This window comes from Anomaloglossus baeobatrachus, chromosome 7 (assembly GCF_048569485.1).
Source record: "Anomaloglossus baeobatrachus isolate aAnoBae1 chromosome 7, aAnoBae1.hap1, whole genome shotgun sequence".
In the NCBI taxonomy this organism is placed as follows: domain Eukaryota; kingdom Metazoa; phylum Chordata; class Amphibia; order Anura; family Aromobatidae; genus Anomaloglossus; species Anomaloglossus baeobatrachus.
Window position 1 is genome coordinate 290476588 of NC_134359.1, and position 21588 is coordinate 290498175.

A 21588-nucleotide genomic window follows, 5' to 3' on the forward strand; every position below is an offset into this window, starting at 1 on the left:
GCCTCACAACCGCTTTAAGCGGGTGGTAAGCAGCACCTGTGGTGCTAGCCCCATTGTGCAGTAGTGTAACATTATATGTTTATTTTACACTGTATAGTGCACAGTTGATTTCTGGCTATATACCCTATTGTGTTACTCAGGGAAGATAATAGCATGGCGCCCACGAAAGGCAGGGGTGCCAAAACACAGGCTTATTATGTTGCCTGCGCCGCATGTACGACCCCGCTACCGGCAGGTTCCACTGACCCTCATTGTGTGCACTGTTCGGCCCCTGTGGCACTTGCTCAGCCAGAGCCTCTGCTAGGGGGGGCCCCAGGGGGAGCCACCTGCTAACACTGTTCAGGTGACGGGGACGGAGTTTGCAAAACTCTGAGACTATGGCTAAGATACTAGAAGCCTTGCAGTCCAGGCCGGTATCTCAGCACAGGGACTCTGTTGAATCTTTGTTCCCTGGCCCACCTCAGCTGGACCAACAATGTCCTCCTGGGGTATCTCATGGATCCCAGGCTGAGGGTTCTGACACAGACCCCAGCCCCAGACCGACTAAGCGAGCTCGCTTAGATTTTCCCTCGACATCATCATATTGTGCAGGGTCTCAGAGGGGGGAATCTCTGGTTGATGATGCGGACACAGCTGATCAGGATTCTGACCCTGAGGCCGCTCTCAATCTTGATACTCCTGATGGGGAAGCCATAGTGAACGACCTTATTGCGTCCATCAATCGTATGTTGGATATTTCTCCCTCAGCTCCTCCGGTGGAGGAGTCAGCTTCACAGCAGGAGAAATTCCGTTTCAGGTTTCCCAAGCGTACACAGAGTATGTTTCTGGACCACTCTGATTTCAGAGAGGCAGTCCAGAATCACCATGCTTGTCCAGATAAGCGTTTTTCTAAGCGCCTTAAGGACACACGTTATCCCTTTCCCCCTGACGTGGTCAAAAGTTGGGCTCAGTGTCCCAAAGTGGATCCTCCAATCTCCAGACTGGCAGCTAGATCCATACTTGCAGTGGAAGATGGGGCTTCACTCAAAGACGCCACTGACAGGCAGATGGAGCTCTGGTTGAAATCCATCTATGAAGCTATCGGCGCTTCTTTTGCCCCAGCATTCGCAGCCGTATGGGTGCTACAAGCTATCTCAGCAGGTCAAGCGCAAATTGACGCAGCCACACGCACGTCCGCGCCACAGGTGGCGTCCATAACCACTCAGACGTCGGCATTTGCGTCTTACGCTATTAATGCTGTCCTGGACTCTGCGAGCCGTACGGCGGTTGCAGCCGCCAATTCGGTGGTACTCCGCAGGGCCTTGTGGCTACGGGAATGGAAGGCAGATTCTGTTTCCAAAAAGCGCTTAACCAGTTTGCCAATTTCTGCCAACCGATTGTTTGGCGAGTGTTTGGATGAAATCATCAAACAATCCAAGGGAAAGGATACATCCTTACCCCAGCCCAAACCGAACATACCCCAACAGAGGAAGGGGCAGTCGAGGTTTCGGTCCTTTCGGGGCGCGGGCAGGTCCCAATTCTCCTCGTCCAAAAGGCCTCAGAAAGATCAAAGGAACTCTGATGCATGGCGGTCTAAGTCACGTCCTAAAAAGACCACCGGAGGTGCCGCTACCAAAGCGGCTTCCTCATGACTTTCGGCATCCTCACTCCGCATCCTCGGTCGGTGGCAGGCTCTCCCGCTTTTGCGACGCCTGGCTGCCACGGGTAAAAGACCGTTGGGTGAGAGACATTCTGTCTCACGGTTACAAGATAGAGTTCACCTCTCGTCCCCCGACTCGATTCTTCAGGTCATCCCCGCCTTCCGAGCGAGCCGAGGCTCTTCTGCAGGCGCTGGGCATTCTGAAGGCAGAAGGAGTGGTGGTCCCTGTTCCTCTTCAGCAACAGGGCCACGGTTTTTACTCCAACTTGTTTGTGGTCCCAAAGAAGGACGGGTCTTTCCGTCCTGTCCTGGACCTGAAACTTCTCAACAAACACGTAAAGACCAGGCGGTTCCGGATGGAATCCCTCCGCTCCGTCATCGCCTCAATGTCCCAGGGAGATTTCCTTGCATCGATAGATATCAAAGATGCTTATCTCCACGTACCGATTGCTCCAGAGCACCAGCGCTTCTTGCGCTTCGCCATAGGAAACGAACACCTGCAGTTCGTGGCACTGCCGTTCGGCCTGGCAACAGCCCCACGGGTGTTCACCAAGGTTATGGCTACTGTAGTAGCGGTCCTCCACTCTCAGGGTCACTCGGTGATCCCGTACTTGGACGATCTGTTGATCAAGGCACCCTCTCTAGAGGCATGCCAACACAGCCTCGACGCTACCCTGGAGACTCTCCAGAGTTTCGGGTGGATCATCAATTTTCCAAAGTCAAATCTGACACCGGCCCAATCGCTGACATACCTTGGCATGGAGTTTCATACCCTCTCAGCGATAGTGAAGCTTCCGCTGATCAAGCAGCGGTCACTACAGACAGGGGTACAAGCTCTCCTTCAAGGTCGGTCACACACCTTGAGGCGCCTCATGCACTTCCTGGGGAAGATGGTGGCAGCAATGGAGGCAGTTCCTTTCGCGCAGTTTCACCTGCGTCCTCTTCAATGGGACATCCTACGCAAATGGGACAGGAAGCCGACGTCCCTCGACAGGAACGTCTCCCTCTCGCAGGCGACCAAAGCTTCCCTTCGGTGGTGGCTTCTTCCCACTTCATTATCGAAAGGGAAATCCTTCCTACCCCCATCCTGGGAGGTGGTCACGACGGACGCGAGTCTGTCAGGGTGGGGAGCGGTTTTTCTCCACCACAGGGCTCAGGGTACGTGGACCCAGCAAGAGTCCTCGCTTCAGATCAATGTTCTGGAAATACGGGCAGTGTATCTTGCCCTGAAAGCGTTCCAGCAGTGGCTGGAAGGCAAGCAGATCAGAATTCAGTCGGACAATTCCACAGCGGTGGCATACATCAACCACCAAGGCGGCACACGCAGTCGGCAAGCCTTCCAGGAAGTCCGGCGGATTTTGATGTGGGTGGAAGCCACGGCCTCCACCATCTCTGCAGTTCACATTCCAGGCGTGGAAAACTGGGAAGCAGATTATCTCAGTCGCCAGGGCATGGACGCAGGGGAATGGTCCCTTCACCCGGACGTGTTTCAGGAGATCTGTTGCCGCTGGGGGGTGCCGGACGTCGACCTCATGGCGTCCCGGCACAACAACAAGGTACCGGCGTTCATGGCACGGTCTCAAGATCCCAGAGCTCTGGCGGCAGACGCCTTAGTTCAGGATTGGTCGCAGTTTCAGCTCCCTTATGTGTTTCCTCCGCTGGCGCTGTTGCCCAGAGTGTTACGCAAGATCAGGGCCGACTGCCGCCGCGTCATCCTCGTCGCTCCAGACTGGCCGAGGCGGACGTGGTACCCGGATCTGTGGCATCTCACGGTCGGCCAACCGTGGGCACTACCAGACCGACCAGACTTGCTATCTCAAGGGCCGTTTTTCCATCTGAATTCTGCGGCCCTCAACCTGACTGTGTGGCCATTGAGTCCTGGATCCTAGCGTCTTCAGGGTTATCTCAAGACGTCATTGCCACTATGAGACAAGCTAGGAAACCAACGTCCGCCAAGATCTACCACAGGACGTAGAAAATTTTCCTGTCGTGGTGCTCTGCTCAGGGTATTTCTCCCTGGCCTTTTGCCTTGCCCACTTTTCTGTCCTTCCTTCAATCTGGACTGGAAAAGGGTTTGTCGCTCGGCTCCCTTAAGGGACAAGTCTCAGCGCTCTCTGTGTTTTTCCAGAAGCGCCTAGCCAGACTTCCACAGGTACGCACATTCCTGCAGGGGGTTTGTCACATCGTCCCTCCTTACAAGCGTCCGTTAGAACCCTGGGATCTGAACAGGGTGCTGATGGTTCTTCAGAAACCACCATTCGAGCCAATGAGGGATATTTCTCTCTCACGCCTTTCGCAGAAAGTGGTCTTCCTAGTAGCAGTCACCTCTCTTCGGAGAGTGTCTGAGCTAGCAGCGCTGTCATGCAAAACCCCTTTCCTGGTGTTTCACCAGGACAAGGTGGTTCTGCGTCCGGTTCCGGAATTTCTCCCTAAGGTGGTATCCCCCTTTCATCTCAATCAGGATATCTCCTTACCTTCTTTTTATCCTCATCCAGTTCACCAATGTGAAAAGGATTTGCACTTGTTAGATCTGGTGAGAGCACTCAGACTCTACATTTCTCGTACGGCGCCCCTGCGCCGCTCGGATGCACTCTTTGTCCTTGTCGATGGCCAGCGTAAAGGGTCACAGGCTTCCAAATCAACCTTGGCTCGGTGGATCAAGGAGCCAATTATCGAAGCTTACCGTTCGGCTGGGCTTCCGGTTCCCTCAGGGCTGAAGGCCCATTCTACCAGAGCCGTGGGCGCGTCCTGGGCTTTGAGGCACCAGGCTACGGCTCAGCAGGTGTGTCAGGCGGCTACCTGGTCGAGCCTGCACACTTTCACGAAGCACTATCAGGTGCATACCTATGCTTCGGCGGATGCCAGCCTAGGTAGACGAGTCCTTCAGGCGGCGGTTGCCCACCTGTAGGAAGAGGCCGTTTTACGGCTCTCTTACGAGGTATTATTTTACCCACCCAGGGTCTGCTTTTGGACGTCCCAATTGTCTGGGTCTCCCAATGGAGCGACAAAGAAGAAGGGAATTTTGTTTACTTACCGTAAATTCCTTTTCTTCTAGCTCCAATTGGGAGACCCAGCGCCCGCCCCTGTTTTTTGTGTACACATGTTGTTCATGTTGAATGGTTTCAGTTCTCCGATATTCCTTCGGATTGAAGTTACTTTAAACCAGTTTATAATTCTTTTTCCTCCTTCTTGCTTTTGCACCAAAACTGAGGAGCCCGTGGGAGCACGGGGGGTGTATAGGCAGAAGGGGAGGGGCTTAACACTTTTAAGTGTAATACTTTGTGCGGCCTCCGGAGGCATAGCCTATACACCCAATTGTCTGGGTCTCCCAATTGGAGCTAGAAGAAAAGGAATTTACGGTAAGTAAACAAAATTCCCTTCTTTGTCGCTCCATTGGGAGACCCAGACAATTGGGTGTATAGCTTCTGCCTCCGGAGGCCACACAAAGTATTACACTTTAAAAAGTGTAACCCCTCCCCTCTGCCTATACACCCTCCCGTGCATCACGGGCTCGTCAGTTTTATGCTTTGTGTGGAAGGAGGCACACATCCACTCATGAATTCTCAGATAGTTATATCGGTTGGAAGAAAAGTGGGCCCCCACGGGGCCCCCGGCATGTTCCCTTCTCACCCCACTAAGTCGGCGGTGCTGTTAAGGTTGAGGTACCCATTGCGGGTACAAAGGCCGGAGCCTCATGCCGTCTCCTTCACCATCCCTTAGCGGCTCTGGGAGAAGTGGGATCCTGAGCGGTCATCCATTCACTGGGACCGTGCTCCCTCCGCAGCCCCTGTGGGAATCTGTCGGACAGGAGTTTATTTATCCTCAGGGACCGGGCCCTGCATCACTAAGGTACTCTGTATCCCCATGGGGGATGTGCATGGAGCACCTTCATCCCGGACGCTGCAGCAGCTGCTTATCTGTGACGGCCGGCGGACTTCCGCGCCGACCGCGCCTGTTTGTCGGCCGCGGTCTTAAATTTAGTCCCCGGCTTCAATTGCGGCCTAGTAGCAAAACTCCCGCCCCCGAGCCTGTCTATCAGGGGTAAGGGCGGAACGGCCGGCCTGATGTCGGCTGTGAGGGCCGGAGCATCCTGTATGTTTTCTCCCCCCCTCACTGATCACTGTGGGGACTCCAGGTTCCCGCACTTTTTCTAACGCCGCCCACGGCTCCACTCCTCCCCTGAGAGCTCCGGCAGCCATTTCTTTGGCATTCTGCCTGTGGAGGATTTCCTGGAAAGAGCTCTGCAACGCTGGGAGACCTAAGGCAGGGAATCTGGAGGACACACACTCCGCTTTTTAGCGGTCGGTAAGCCACACCGGTCACCCGGTGCTGGTCCCCTTAGGGTGCCGGAATAGATACTATATATATTTATATATTTTTCTGTTCGGTCGGGCTGTATACCCTTCCCATATACCCTCAGTGATCACTCTCCTAGGAGACAACAGCATGTCGTCCACAAGGAGCAAGGGTGCCAAGGCACAGGGTTATTTTGCGACCTGTACCTCTTGTACGGCTAAGTTACCTGCGGGTTCCACCTACCCTCACTGTGAGCAATGCTCAACCCCTGTTTTGCTTGCTCAGCCGGAGCCTCGGTCACTAGTGGGCCCCTCGGCTCAGGTAGAACCCCTTGCTCCCCCTGTCCAGGCGGCAGGGACAGAGTTTGCAGTTTTTGCTGAAAAACTCTGAGTCACTCTCACAATCCATGGCTCAGTCTATGGACAAATGGTCTGCCAAGCTGCTTGAAGCTTTGCAGTCCAGACCGGTCCTTACACAGGCCCCGGCCCCTGTTGGATCTTCGCCTCCAGGCCCCTCTCTGTCCGCGCCGCAGCACGTTCCCAGGGGGGGGCCCTAGGTCTCACGTGGAGGACTCCGGCCCGGACCACAGTCCCAGACCGGCTAAGCGGGCCCGCTAGGAATCTTCCCCGACTTCTTCACGCTGCTCGGGTTCCCAGCGTGAGGACTCTCTGGAGGACGAGGCGGACGTCGCAGCTCAGGGCTCTGACACTGACGTTGCTCTCAATCTTGATACACCTGAAGGGGACGCCATAGTAAATGATCTTATCTCGTCCATCAACCAGGTGCTAGATCTTTCTCCCCCGCCTCCACCGGTAGAGGAGTCGACTTCTCAGCAGGAGAAACACCAGTTTCGGTTCCCTAAACGTACACTGAGTGCATTTTTCGATCACTCTAACTTCAGAGATGCTGTCCAGAAGCACAGAGCGGTTCCGGACAAGCGCTTTACTAAGCGCCTTACTGACACACGTTACCCCTTCCCCGTTGACGTAGTTAAGGGTTGGGCTCAATGTCCCAAGGTGGATCCTCCAGTCTCTAGACTGGTGGCTAGATCTGTGGTATCGGTTGCAGATGGATCATCGCTAAAGGATGCCACTGACAGGCAGATAGAGCTCCTGGTAAAATCCATCTATGAAGCCACGGGCGCGTCTTTTGCCCCGGCCTTTGCAGCCGTGTGGGCTCTCCAAGCTATCTCAGCTTGTCTGTCTGAGATTAATGCGGTCACACGTAATTCTGCTCCACAAGTTGTGTCTTTGACTTCTCAGGCGTCAGCTTTTTCTTCCTACGCCATGAACGCAGTTTTAGACTCTGCTAGCCGTACAGCGGTGGCATCCGCTAACTCTGTGGCAGTCCGCAGGGCCATGTGGCTGCGCGAATGGAAGGCAGATTCGGCTTCCAAGAGGTTCTTAACCGGTTTGCCGTTTGCTGGCGACCGCTTTTTTGGTGAACGATTGGATGAGATTATTAAGGAATCCAAGGGAAAGGTCTCCTCCTTACCCCAGTCCAAGCCAAAGAGACCTCAGCAACGGAAAATACAATCGAGGTTTCGGTCCTTTCGTCCCTCCGCCAAGCCCCAATCCTCTTCGTCCAGCAGGCCGGAGAAAGGCCAGAGGAACTCCTATGCGTGGCGGTCCAAGTCACGCCCCCAAAAGGCCGCAGGAGGCACTGCTTCCAAGGCAGCCTCCTCATGACTCTCGGCATCCCCGAACCGCATCCTCGGTCGGTGGCAGGCTCTCCCGCTTTTGCGACGCCTGGTGGCCACATGTTCAAGACCAATGGGTGAGAGACATTCTGTCTCACGGTTACAGGATAGAGTTCAGCTCTCGTCCCCCGACTCGTTTCTTCAGAACATCTCCGCCTCCCGAGCGAGCCGATGCACTTTTTCAGGCGGTGTGCACTCTGAAGACAGAAGGAGTTGTGATCCATGTTCCCCTCCAGGAACATGGTCGCGGTTTTTACTCCAACTTGTTTGTGGTGCCAAAGAAGGACGGCTCGTTCCGTCCCGTTCTGGACCTCAAACTACTCAACAGACATGTGAGCACCAGACGGTTTCGGATGGAATCTCTCCGCTCGGTCATCGCTTCGATGTCACAAGGAGACTTCCTAGCATCGATCGACATCAAGGATGCTTATCTCCATGTGCCGATCGCACCCGAACATCAACGCTTTTTGCGTTTCGCCATCGGGGACGAACACCTTCAGTTCGTGGCATTGCCTTTCGGCCTGGCGACAGCCCCAAGGGTGTTCACCAAGGTCATGGCATCTGTTGTGGCGGTCCTACACTCTCAGGGCCACTCGGTGATTCCCTACTTAGACGATCTTCTGGTCAGGGCACCCTCTCAGATGGCGTGTCAAAACAGCCTTTCCGTCGCTCTGGCGACTCTCCAGCAGTTCGGGTGGATCATCAACTTCCCAAAATCCAAGTTGACACCGACCCAATCACTGACTTACCTCGGGATGGAGTTTCATACTCAGTCAGCAGTAGTCATGCTACCGCTGGACAAGCAGCTTTCGCTGCAGGCAGGGGTGCAATCTCTTCTTCGGGGTCAGTCACACCCCTTGAGGCGCCTCATGCACTTCCTGGGGAAGATGGTGGCAGCGATGGAGGCAGTGCCCTTCGCGCAATTCCATCTGCGGCCACTCCAGTGGGACATTCTCCGCAAATGGGACAGGAGGTCGACTTCACTCGACAGAAACGTCTCTTTCCCTTGCAACCAAGACGTCACTTCAGTGGTGGCTCCTTCCCAACTCTCTATCGCAGGGAAAATCCTTCCTACCACCCACCTGGGCTGTGGTCACCACGGACGCGAGCCTCTCAGGGTGGGGGGCGGTTTTTCTCCACCACAGGGCTCAGGGAACCTGGACTCCGATAGTCATCCCTTCAGATCAATATTCTGGAGATAAGGGCAGTGTATCTAGCCCTATTGGCCTTTCATCGGTGGCTGGAGGGCAGGCAGATCCGGATCCAGTCGGACAACGCCACTGCCGTCGCATACATCAACCACCAAGGCGGCACTCGCAGTCGTCAAGCCTTCCAGGAAGTCCGACGAATTCTGCAGTGGGTGGAAGCCACAGCTTCCACCATCTCCGCAGTTCACATCCCGGGCGTAGAAAACTGGGAAGCAGATTTTCTCAGCCAACAGGGCATGAACGCGGGGGAATGGTCTCTTCACCCAGACATGTTTCGAGAGATCTGTCGCCGCTGGGGAACGCCGGACGTCGATCTCATGGCGTCACGGCACAACAACAAAGTCCCGGCATTCATGGCCCGGTCTCAAGATCACAGAGCTCTGGCGGCGGACGCATTAGTTCAGGATTGGTCGCAGTTTCGACTGCCTTATGTATTTCCTCCTCTGGCGATGCTGCCCAGTGTGCTGCGCAAAATCAGGTCAGACTGTCGTCGCGCCATTCTCGTCGCCCCAGATTGGCCGAGGCGGTCGTGGTACCCGGATCTGTGGCATCTCACGGTGGGTCAACCGTGGGCGCTCCCAGACTTGCTGTCTCAAGGGCCGTTTTTCCATCTGAATTCTGTGGCCCTCAACCTGACTGTGTGGCCATTGAGTCCTGGCTCCTAGCGTCCTCAGGGTTATCTCAAGATGTCATTGCCACTATGAGACAGGCCAGGAAACCAACGTCCGCCAAGATCTATCACAGGTCTTGGAGGATCTTCTTATCCTGGTGCTCTGATCGGGGTTTTACCCCCTGGCCGTTTGCCTTACCCACTTTTCTTTCATTCCTTCAATCCGGAATGGACAAGGGTTTGTCTCTCGGCTCTCTCAAGGGACAAGTATCGGCGCTATCCGTATTTTTTCAAAAGCGTCTAGCCAGGCTTCCACAGGTCCGCACGTTCCTGCAGGGAGTTTGCCACATAGTCCCACCTTACAAGCGGCCGCTGGAACCCTGGGATCTTAACAGGGTGCTAACGGCTCTTCAGAAACCACCTTTTGAGCTGCTGCGGGATGTCTCTTTATCACCTCTTTCGCAGAAGGTGGCATTTCTAGTGGCAGTTACATCACTCCGAAGAGTGTCGGAGCTTGCAGCGCTGTCATGCAAAGCCCCCTTCCTGGTTTTTCACCAGGATAAGGTGGTTCTGCGTCCGGTCCCGGAATTTCTCCCTAAGGTGGTATCTCCTTTTCATCTCAATCAGGATATCACCTTACCTTCATTTTGCCCTCATCCAGTTCACCAATGTGAAAAGGATTTGCACTCGTTAGATCTGGTGAGAGCTCTCCGGCTCTACGTGTCTCGCACGGCGCCCCTGCGCCGTTCAGATGCGCTCTTTGTCCTTGTCGCTGGCCAGCGTAAGGGGTCGCAGGCTTCCAAGTCAACCTTGGCTTGGTGGATCAAGGAACCAATTCTTGAAGCCTACCGTTCTTCTGGGCTTCCGCTTCCTTTGGGGCTGAAAGCCCATTCTACCAGAGCCGTGGGTGCGTCCTGGGCTTTGCGGCACCGGGCTACGGCTCAGCAGATGTGTCAGGCAGCTACGTGGTCTAGTCTGCACACTTTCACAAAGCACTATCAAGTGCATACCTATGCTTCGGCAGATGCCAGCCTAGGTAGGCGAGTCCTTCAGGCGGCGGTTGCCCACCTGTAAGAGGGGGCCGTTTTCGGCTCTTTTTTTTATCGAGGTATTCTTTTACCCACCCAGGGACTGCTTTTGGACGTCCCAATTGTCTGGGTCTCCCAATGGAGCGTCAAAGAAGAAGGGAATTTTGTTTACTTGCCGTAAATTCCTTTTCTTCTAGCTCCTATTGGGAGACCCAGCGCCCGCCCCTGTGCCCTTTGGGCTGTTTGTTCTTTTGTGTACACATGTTGTTCATGTTGAATTGTTCTTTTGGTTCATGGTTTTCAGTTCTCCGAACATCCTTCGGATTGAATTTACCCTAGACCAATTTATAAGTTTCCTCCTTCTTGCTTTTGCACCAAAACTGAGGAGCCCGTGGTCCACGGGAGGGTGTATAGGCAGAGGGGAGGGGTTACACTTTTTAAAGTGTAATACTTTGTGTGGCCTCCGGAGGCAGAAGCTATACACCCAATTGTCTGGGTCTCCCAATAGGAGCTAGAAGAAAAGGAATTTACGGTAAGTAAACAAAATTCCCTTCATTGTATAGATATATATATATATAGATGTGATATATAGATATATAGATATATATATATATATATATATATATAGATATAGATATAGTGTATAGATTATATATAATTTAGGTGTTTGGTTTTTTTTTTTGGTTTTTTTTTTTCCATGATATTTTACTCCCCATCAGTGATTGTAGCATTTTATTGTTTTCTCAGCGTACATATCACATGCCAAAGGACATTCACGTCGATCCTGAAAAATTTGCTGCTGAGCTCATCAGTCGCCTGGAAGGAGTCTTGAGAGACCGCGAGGCGGAGCAGAAGCTGGAGGAGCGACTGAAACGCGTGAGAGCTGTAAGTGTATATACTCCATAGAATGAGCCACGTCGTGTCTCCATTACATCCATCCTCATAGCATGGACACAGGCCGGCTCCCTTCTCTCACACCCCTATAGGTTGGCGTTTTAACATTTGGCTTGTATATTATGTTAATGGCACCGAACATCCGTCCTGCCCCATGCTGGGATCAACGCGGATACAACCAGGCGGAAAGTGTAAATCTGTTGCAGTAGCGCCACCTAGTGGCTAAAGGGAACTTAGCAACTTCCTTTTTTTGGATAATAGATTTACTGTATGTTTTATTGTTCTCACAATTTTCAAAATCTTTTAATGGGAGCGTTTTTTTTTGTTGTCCGACGACGGCCGGTCCTGATCTCACAGCTAACATCAAAATAAATGTCAGCATCTGTGAAATGAGTCTACAGCAGAAATCTCCTTCCCGTGCTGATGCTTTTACTTGTCGCCTCCACTGATAGTATCAGCCGGGATCTTTAATTCTCGGCACTTAGATTTAGTTTTCTATTTTTTTTTAGTTCATTATATAGTAAAATAATTGGGGGTCAGTCAAACCCACAACTCGGCCAGCAAAAAAAAAAAAACTCGTACTGATAGTAAAACAAGCCTTTTTTTTATTTTTTTTTTTTTTTTTATTATTTTAAGAGGAGATAAAAATGAAAAAGCAAAAATGAAAACTAGAATCATCCTGTTTTATAGTAGTAGTAATTTATATGGCGCCATTAATTACACAGCGCTTTGCTTCCATTGGCAACACTGTCCCCATCGGAACTCACAATCTAAATTTCCTAGCAGTATGTTTTTGGAGTGTGGGAGGAAACCGGAGGTCCCGGAGGAAACCCACGCAAACTGCTTGCAGATGGTGTCCTTGCTGGGAATTGAACCCCGGACCCCAGAGCCGCAAGACTGCAGTGCTAACCACTGAGCCACCGCAAGACTGCAGTGCTAACCACTGAGCCACCGCAAGACTGCAGTGCTAACCACTGAGCCACCGCAAGACTGCAGTGCTAACCACTGAGCCACCGCAAGACTGCAGTGCTAACCACTGAGCCACCGCAAGACTGCAGTGCTAACCACTGAGCCACCGCAAGACTGCAGTGCTAACCACTGAGCCACCGCAAGACTGCAGTGCTAACCACTGAGCCACCGCAAGACTGCAGTGCTAACCACTGAGCCACCGCAAGACTGCAGTGCTAACCACTGAGCCACCATAAGACTGCAGTGCTAACCACTGAGCCACCATGCCGCCCTAACATGACTTTGTTCCTTTTCAATAACAGGAAGAAGAAGGGGACGATGCGGACGTCTCCTCTGCACCTTCAATGGTTAGTCACAAATTGCCTTCAAGCCAGCCCGTGCATCACTTCGGTTCTCGATACTCTGAGATGGGGTGCGTCGGGATGCAGATCCGGGACGCCCACGAGGAAAATCCGGAATCCATCCTAGACGAACACGTGCAACGCGTCATGAAAACGCCAGGATGCCAATCTCCGGGCACCGGCCGCCATTCCCCAAAGTCGCGCTCGCCAGACGGTCACTTAAACAAAGGCCTTCCCGTACCGGTGGGAACAATGATGTCCGGCCACGGCAAGCACTCGGCCAAGTCCGGGGTGAAATCGGAGGCCCCCAACATGTATCACCACAAGCACGTCTATCACCACGTTCACCACCACAGCGGGGTGAAACCCAAGGAGCAGATAGAGGCCGAGGCCACACAGCGAGTGCAAAGCAACTTCTCGTGGAATGTAGACCCTCATAACTATGCAACCAAATCCCGCAATTATGCAGACAGCATGGGGATGGCCCCCAACCCTATGGACTCTTTAGGCCACAGGTAAGAACTACGGTGGGAAAAGCGGTCACATTACTCCTCTAATATTCTTCATACCTCAATTCCTTACCATATATAACACTTCTGCTGGACATTAGTGAATTAGAACAGTCTCCTGTACTAAAACTGTACAGACCGGATACTTTTCACAGCTGAAGGTTGAATCCAGCCTAGACAATCCTCTGTGAGCTGAATTCCGGGATACATTGTATCACCCCCAATGATCCACTGTAGTGATCCCTCCCCTCGTCACACTGCCTCAGCTCTTGTGGTCCCGGCCGCTCCTGCAGCATTGACGTCTCATCCATAATTCGTGGCATCGCTGCACCAATCGTCGCTCCTAGTGGTGTCGCTTGCATGGCAGCCGGATGTAACGTCATCGCTGCGCTGGAGCTTGTATCGTCCCCTCCGGCCTTAGTCTGACTCTTCAGGCCCACATTACCCACTGTGGACAAATTGGGAAAGGCAAGGTCAGAGGTCTGGGTGTGAATAGAGCATAGTACCGAAACTAAAGATCCGGTGTAAAGTTGTGCCGACCAGGACTGGATCTGTAATCTGAGGCGATACACGTTCTTGCAGCTTTTTACTTTTGCCATATTACTTATATCTCGCAATTTTACCTTTTTCTTCCAGTGGTAAAGTCAGCCTGCTGGCCAAGAGGAACGCCAAGAAAGTGGATTCTGGAAAGCTCGAAAGTGCCAACCACGAGATGCCCGTAGTGCCCGAGGACTCCGAGAGACACCAGAAGATCATGCAGTGGATAACGGAAGGCGAGAAGGAGATCAGCAGACACAAGAAAACCGTCCATAGGTCAGTTAATACCTCCGCTCACATCCGGAGCTGCATTGAGTTCTGCATGCAGCTTTTTTTTTTTTTTTTCCGCCCTCTTTGGAAACCTTTATTTGCTTTTTGTGCTACATTGCTTTGTCAGATTTTGACATTTTTGCATCTGCCCCATTAAATCCTGCAGCTCATCGGGGGCCAAGAAGCAGTCCGCTCATGACGTGCCTAGACCACTCTCCATTGAACGGCCCGGCGCGGTCCATCCGTGGGTCAGCGCTCAGCTGCGCAATGTGGTGCAGCCCTCTCATCCTTTTGTCCAAGACCCCACTATGCCGCCCAACCCTGCCCCCAATCCACTGACGCAGCTGGAGGAGGCGCGCCGGCGGCTGGAGGAGGAGGAGCGAAAAGCGGGAAAGATGCAAGTGAAGCAAAGGTGCGTAACGGTTTTTTGAGTTGGCCGTAATTGCAGATACCGCGTAGATGGCTAATTATTTTCCCAGCAGGTAGGTCACTTTTTTTGATTGAACGGTCTGGTGTCAGCGGATCACAATGTGTGCTACTGCTCGGATTCCCTATGGGAAGCGTCGTTTTTTCTACTCGTCTGATCCCGGGGATGGGGAGAGTTGGGCCCCATTCATCTGATGGTGGTCAACAATATCACAGTGCCGTAAATTCCTGCCCCCATGTGTACGTGAGCCCGGGGAGGGAGTAATTCTACCGATTCCCCATGATAACGCTACCGATTCCCGCACGCTCACTTACATGCTTTCTCTCCAGCCGATGCATGCTGAGAGTTGTAGTACTAGTGACGCACAAGGACGTCTTTCTAACCTGTGAGGGTTGTTCTCTAGGTATGTTCAAGAGGTTATCCAACGGGGGCGCTCTTCTGTCAGGCCACCGTATATCCCACTGCTGAATGTGGTACCAGCGGTCTCCGACATGGACCTCTCGGAGTCACAGTATGTGCCCGTCTTCTTTTCGTGTGTCAGTGTGTCCTGACGTAGCGCCCCCTATATGTGCGTCTCTTCCCCCCTCGGTCACACGTTACCTCCCTTCCTTCCCTCCCTGCCTCCTCGTCTTCCCTCGTGTGGAGGATTTGTAGACGGTTTCTGTCCTGTGCTCGTCGTATATGCAGTCATTATAGCATTGATTAGGAGTATGTCTGGGGTCAGGAGAGGGCGCCCACTTAAAGGAAATGTCTTATCCCTTCCCTTTAAGACCTCCTTGCATGTGCTGCGTCCTCCTGTCTTGTTTTTGCTCCTCGTACACAGACGACAGTCGAGCACAAATCTAAAAGCAGGGTCCACAAGAGAGGTGGGTGGCCGTCCCCGTCACCCCTACGGCCCGGCAGAGTGTGGTTGCCGAGCAACAGTTCAGAAACAATAGCAAATAACGGAACATTCCACACCCTTCGTCAGACGTACGCACCGCTCCGAAAAGTCGTCACGACTGTATCTGCTGAGTGTTACACACAGACCCCCGTCAGATTACAGAATGGAGATGGGGAAGGTGCATCGGAGGAAATCATGGCTACAGAAAGGGGTCCAAACAATCAGGGACGGGTAGTTAGGCAGCGGGTGCATAGCAACCAGACTGTCAGATTAAAGCCGGGGTAGAAATAAAGGAGGAGGACGCAGCCCGGCAGAGATTGGTCAGTCGGCCATAAAGAGCCTCTCGTCTACGTCCATTTTTCGAATTTAGATTAACTCTTCAATCTCTTATTTTTTTATTGCAGAATGAAGCCGCAGAAGAAAGACGGAAGAAGCGCCGGCCCCGGGGATAACGTGGTCGTGGCCTATTACTTCTGCGGAGAGCCCATTCCCTACAGGACCATGGTGAAAGGTCGAGTTGTGACCCTGGGACAATTCAAGGAGCTGCTTACCAAGAAAGGAAACTACAGGTAAAGACGTCACACTTAAAGGGGTCAGTGCCCAACTCCACCAGATGCGCCGCGGATTACAGGGAATATTAGTTTACCAAACCTTATTCCACCACTGCAAAATCAAAACTCTTGGTGCAAATATATCTACAGTGTGCCAATTTCTGCTTCTTTACTGGAGTGAATCCGATCAATGGAGTTTGCTGCAGACTCTTGCCTCAAAATCTGTTGCATGTGGACGTGTTATTCGGATGGCTGACATGATTTTCGCCATTATTACAAGACTTGCCATAAATGTCCTGTTGGTGCAACTGCCACAGTTTTAGCCATTGGCCATCATTAGCCCCTAGTCCTGGAGTGTGGGAAATAGTTGGACACCAGTTTATGGTGGGGGAAGAACTCAAGATTTCTTCGGCGCTCCATTGGGAGACCCAGACGATTGGGTGTATAGCTACTGCCTCCGGAGGCCACACAAAGCATTACACTAAAAAGTGTAAGGCCCCTCCCCTTCTGGCTATACACCCCCAGTGGGATCACTGGCTCACCAGTTTTCTGCTTTGTGCGAAGGAGGTCAGACATCCACGCATAGCTCCACTGTTTAGTCAGCAGCAGCTGCTGACTATGTCGGATGGAAGAAAAGTGGGCCCATATGGGGTCCCCAGCATGCTCCCTTCTCACCCCACTTGCGGTTTGTAAGGTTGAGGTACCCATTGCGGGTACGGAGGCTGGAGCCCACATGCTGTTTTCCTTCCCCATCCCCCCTCAGGGCTCTGGGTGAAGTGGGATCTTACAGGTCTCCAGGCACTGAGACCGGGCTCCATCCACAGACCCAGAGAACCTGCTGGATATGGAGCTGAGTATCGTCAGGGACAGGCCCTGCTACATTAAGGTACTCTGTGTCCCCGGGCAAGCGCGCACACACACACCAGCATTGCTGGGAGTGTTAGTGCGCCGGGGGCAACAGCGCAGTGCGCTCGTGCTAGTAGTCACTACAGCTTTGCTGAGTGACTTTATGTATTGGGAACTGCCGCGCCGGCCGTTGCTGGGTGTTTTTTTTTTTACACTGTGGCGCGGCTGGGACTTGTGGTGCGCCGGGGACTTCCGCGCTGGCCGTGCACATGGACGGCCGCGCTTATTACTCGAGTCCCCGGCTTTGCGGCCTAGTTTTCGTTTCGTTCCCGCCTCCAGCCCTGCCAGTCAGGGGAGAGGCGGGACGCTGTACAGACAGTCAGCGCCGAGGGCTGGAGTCTGCTTTGCATTCTCCAGCCCCCTTCACTGGACACAGTGGGACGCCAGTTTCCCGCTCTTGTCTGGGGCACGCCCACGGCCCGCCCCTCGTCACACGAGCTGGAGAAGGACGCCGGCAGCCATTCCTGCACGCAGTCCGAGCTGGGGAACGGAGACATGCTCTGGGCAACCACTCACAGGGCTCTGGCGACTACACACCCGCGTTATAGGCGGGCGGTAAGCAGCACCTGAAGTGCTGACCCCACTAAATACCGAAGTGTCCATTTGTATTTTCTGCTTGTATGCTATACACTGCACTGTAGGTCGCTATCTTTGGCTATATGCCCTTCTAGATGGCGAGATAACAGCAGCAAAAACGCAAGGGTGCTAAGGCACAGGTTTTCTAGGCTGCTTGTATTGCATGGCTGAAGTGTTCATTTGTACTTATGCTTGTATGCTATACATTGCACTGTACGGTCTCTACTCTTGGCTATATTCTCCTAAGAGGGCTGGACAACAGCAGCAAAAAAGCAAGGGTGCCAAGGCACAGGCTTTCTATGCTGCTTGTATTGCATGGGCTGAAGTGTTTATGCTTGTATGTTGTACATTGCATAGATGACTAGAATACAGCAGCAAAAAAGCAACACAGGCTTTCTATGCTGCTTTTCCTGCATGTGATACTGTTCCACCGGCAGGTTCCACTGACCCACATTGTGTGCAATGCTCCCCTGTAGCACTTGGTCAGCCGGGGTCTCTACTAGAGGTGGCCAAAGGAACCACCTGTGAACCCTGTCCAGGGACAGGGACGGAGATTGTCATGGGATGGAGACTTTGCAGTCCAGACAGGCCATGGGCAATCTTGATTAATGCTCCCTGGCCACCCTCATTTGGAACGTACTCAGTGCTCCGGGGGGGTCCCAGGCATTCCAGGGTGAAGGCTCTGACACGGACGACAGTCCCAGACAGCCTAAGCTAGCTCGCTGGGTACGACACTCGGCTTCATCACTGGTCAAGGTCCCAGCAGGAGGACTCTCTGTATGATGAGGCAGACGTAGCTGATCAGGGCTTTGGTCCTGACACCGCTCTCAATCCGGATACACCGGATGGGGACGCCATAGTGAATGATCTTATAGCGTCCATCAATGGAATGTTGCATATTTCTCCCTCAGCTCCCCCAGTGGAGGAGTCAGCTTCACAGCAGGAGAAATCCTTTTTCAGTACTCATGCGGAGATTGAGTACTTTTTCTGACCACGCTGACTTCAGAGACGCAGTTCAGAAACACCACGCTTACCAGATAAACGTTTTCTCCAAACGTATTAAGGATGCACGTTATCCCTTTACCCTGATGTGGTACAGCCCTGGACCCAGGGTCCAAAGGTGGATCCCCCAATCTCCAGGCTTGCGGCTAGATCCATAGTTGCAGTGGAGATGGGCATTCACTTAAAGATGCCATTGACAGACAGACCTCTGGTTGAAATCTGTCTGTGAAGCTATCAGCGTGTCGGTTGCTCCGGCATTCGCAGCCGTATGGGCACCCTAACCTATTTCAGCTGGTCTTGCGCAGCTGGTCTTGAGCACATGTACATCTGTGCCGCAGGTGGTGTCCTTAACCTCGCAATGTCTGCATTGCGACTTACCCTAGTAATGCTGTCCTGGGGGGACAGTCGAGGTTGGTCCTTCCCAGGCTCGGGCAAGTCCCAATTGTCCTCGTCTAAAAGGGCTCAAAAGGCTCAGAGGGGCTCAGTTTCCGGCCGGGCTCATTCACGCCCAAGGAAGGCAGCAGGAGGAACCGCTACCAAGGCGATCTCCTCATGTATTTCAGCTCTCTCTCCGCATCCGCGGTTGGTGGCAGAATCTCCCGCTTCTGGGTACATTTAGCTGCCACAGGTCACAGACCGGTGGGTGAGAGACATTGTGTCTCACGTGTACAGGATAGAGCTCTGTTCTCGTCCTCCGGCTCGATTCTTCAGAACTTCCCCCCCCCCTCCCCCCCCCCCCCCCACCCCCCACCGAGCCGATGCTCTTCTGCAGGCAGAAGGAGTGGTAATCCCTGTTCCTCTTCAGGAACAAGACACGTTTTTTTCCTCCAATCTTATTGGGGTGCCAAAAAAGGGTGGCTTTTTCCGTTCCGTTCTGGACCTAAAACTGCTCACCAAGCACGTGAAGGCCAGGCGGTTCCGGATGTAACCCTCCGCTCCGTCATTGCCTCAATGTCTCAAGGAGATTTCCTAGCATCAATAGACATCAGGATGCTTATCTCCTCGTGCCGATTGCTCCAGAGCACCAGCGTTTGCTACGTTTCGTTATTGAAGACGAGCATCTTCAGGGCGTAGCCCTGCCCTTCGGTCTGGCGACAGCCCCACGGGTTTTCACCAAGTTCAGGGCAGCAGTGGGAGCAGTCCTGCACTCTCAGGGTCACTCTGTGATCCTTACTGGACGATCCACTTGTCAAGGCACCCTCTCAAGAGGCATGCCGACACAGCCTGAACGTGGCGCTGGAGACTCTCCAGAGTTTCGGGTGGATCATCAACTTTTCAAGGTTACATCGGGCACCGACCCAATCGCTGACATATCTGGGCATGGAGTTTCACACTCCCTCAGCGATAGTGAAGCCTCCGCTGGACAAGCAGCGTTCACTACAGACGGGGGTGCAGTCTCTCCTTCAAGGCCAGTCACACCCCTTAAGACGCCTCATGCAGAGGCAGTCACTTTCGCGCAGTTTCATCTGCGTCCACTTCAATGGGACATGCTTTGCCAATGGGTTGGGGAGTCGACGTCCCTAGAAAGGAACGTTTCCCTTCTCAGACGGTCAAGGACTCTCTCCAGAGGAGTCCATCCTTCAGATCAATGTTCTGGAAATCTGGGCAGTGCATCTTGCCCTGCAAGCCTTCCAGCAGTGGCTGGAAGGAAAACAGATCCGAATTCAGTCGGACAATTCCACAGCGGTGGCAGACATCGCCCACCAAGGCGGAACACGCATCGCCAAGCCTACCAGGCAATCCGGCGGATTCTGATGTGGGTGGGGGACAGAGCATCCACCATATCCGCAGTTCACATCCCGGGCGTAGAAAATTGGGAAGCAGACTTCCTCAGTCGCCTGGGCATGGACGCAGGGGAATGGCCTCTGCACCCAGTATGGTGTCAGGAAATCTGTAGCCGCTGGAGGATGCCGGACGTCGACCTAATGGCGTCTCGGCACAACAACAAGGTCCTGATTTTCATGGCGCGGTCTCACGAGCAAAGAGCTCTGGCGGCAGGCGCCCTAGTTCAGGATTGGTCGCAGTTCCAGCTACCCTATGTGTTTCCTACTCTGGCACTGTTGCCCAGAGTGCTACGCAAGCTCAGCTCCGCTTGCCGCCGCGCCATCCTCGTCGTCCCAGACTGACCGAGGAGGTCGTGGTCCCGGATCTGTGGCATCTCACGGTCGGCCAACCGTGGGCACTCTCAGACCGGCCAGACTTACTGTCCCAAGGGCCGTTCTTTCCACTGAATTCTACGGCCCTGATCCGGACTGTGTGGCCATCGAGTCCGAGATCCTAGCGTCTTCAGGATTATCTCAAGACGTCATTGCCACCATGAGACGGGCTAGGAAGCCGACGTCTGCCAAAATCTCCCACAAGACGTGGAAGTTATTCTTATCTTGGTGCTCGGCTTAGGGAGTGTCTCCCTGGCCATTTGCATTGTCTCCTTTTTCCCCCCTTCCTGCATCTGGATTGGGAAAAGGTTTGTCGCTCGGCTCCCTTAAAGGACAAGTCGCAGCGCTGTCGGTATTCTTTCAGAAGCGCCTAGTACGACTTCCTCAGGTACGCACGTTCCTGCAGGGGGGTTATCACATTGTCCCTCCGTACAAGAGGCCGTCAGACCCATGGGATCTGCACAGGGTATTAATTGCTCTCTAGGAGCCGCCCTTCGAGCCTCTGAGGGTTGTTTTCACTTTCTCGACTTTCACAGAAAGTGGCCTTTCTGGTAGCGGTCACGTCTTTTCGGAGAGTGTCCGAACTAGCAGCGCGGTCATCCAGAGCTCCCTTCCTGGTGTTCACCAAGATAAGGTAGTGCTGCGTCCGATCCCAGAGTTTCTCCCTAAGGTGGTATCCCCTTTTTATCACAATCAGGATATCTCCTTACCTTCCTTTTATCCATTTCATCGATATGTAATGGCTTTGCATTGTTGGATCTGGTGTAGAGCACCCAGAATCTACATTCCCGCACGGCGCTCCTGCGCCGCTCGGATGCACTCTTTGTCCTTGTCACTGGTCAGCGCAAGGGATCGCAGGCTGCAACATCCACCCTGGTTCAATGGATCAAGGAACCAATCCTTGAAGCCTACCGTTCTACTGGGCTTCTGGTTCCATCAGGGCTGAAGGCCCATTCTACCAGAGCCGTGGGTGCGTCCTGGGCATTACGGCACCAGGCTACGGCTCAACAGGTGTGCCAGGCAGCTACCTGGTCGAGTCTGCACACTTTCACCAAACATTATCAGGTGCATACCTATGCTTCGGCGG

At 53.2% G+C, this 21588-nt stretch overlaps 1 protein-coding gene across 3 annotated transcripts in view; it reads left to right on the forward strand.

Annotated features, from left to right (window-relative positions):
• Nucleotides 1-21588, forward strand: part of AXIN1 (axin 1) — a 128076-nt gene that overhangs the window by 100465 nt on the left and 6023 nt on the right. For 2 of the 3 annotated variants that reach the window (XM_075318405.1, XM_075318404.1), the window contains 6 exons: nt 11228-11365; nt 12646-13199; nt 13830-14006; nt 14167-14412; nt 14831-14938; nt 15715-15879. In XM_075318405.1, coding sequence (XP_075174520.1) covers nt 11228-11365; nt 12646-13199; nt 13830-14006; nt 14167-14412; nt 14831-14938; nt 15715-15879 — 1388 coding nt within the window. The remainder of the gene's footprint in view (nt 1-11227; nt 11366-12645; nt 13200-13829; nt 14007-14166; nt 14413-14830; nt 14939-15714; nt 15880-21588) is intronic. The other variant, XM_075318406.1, reaches the window with a different exon arrangement.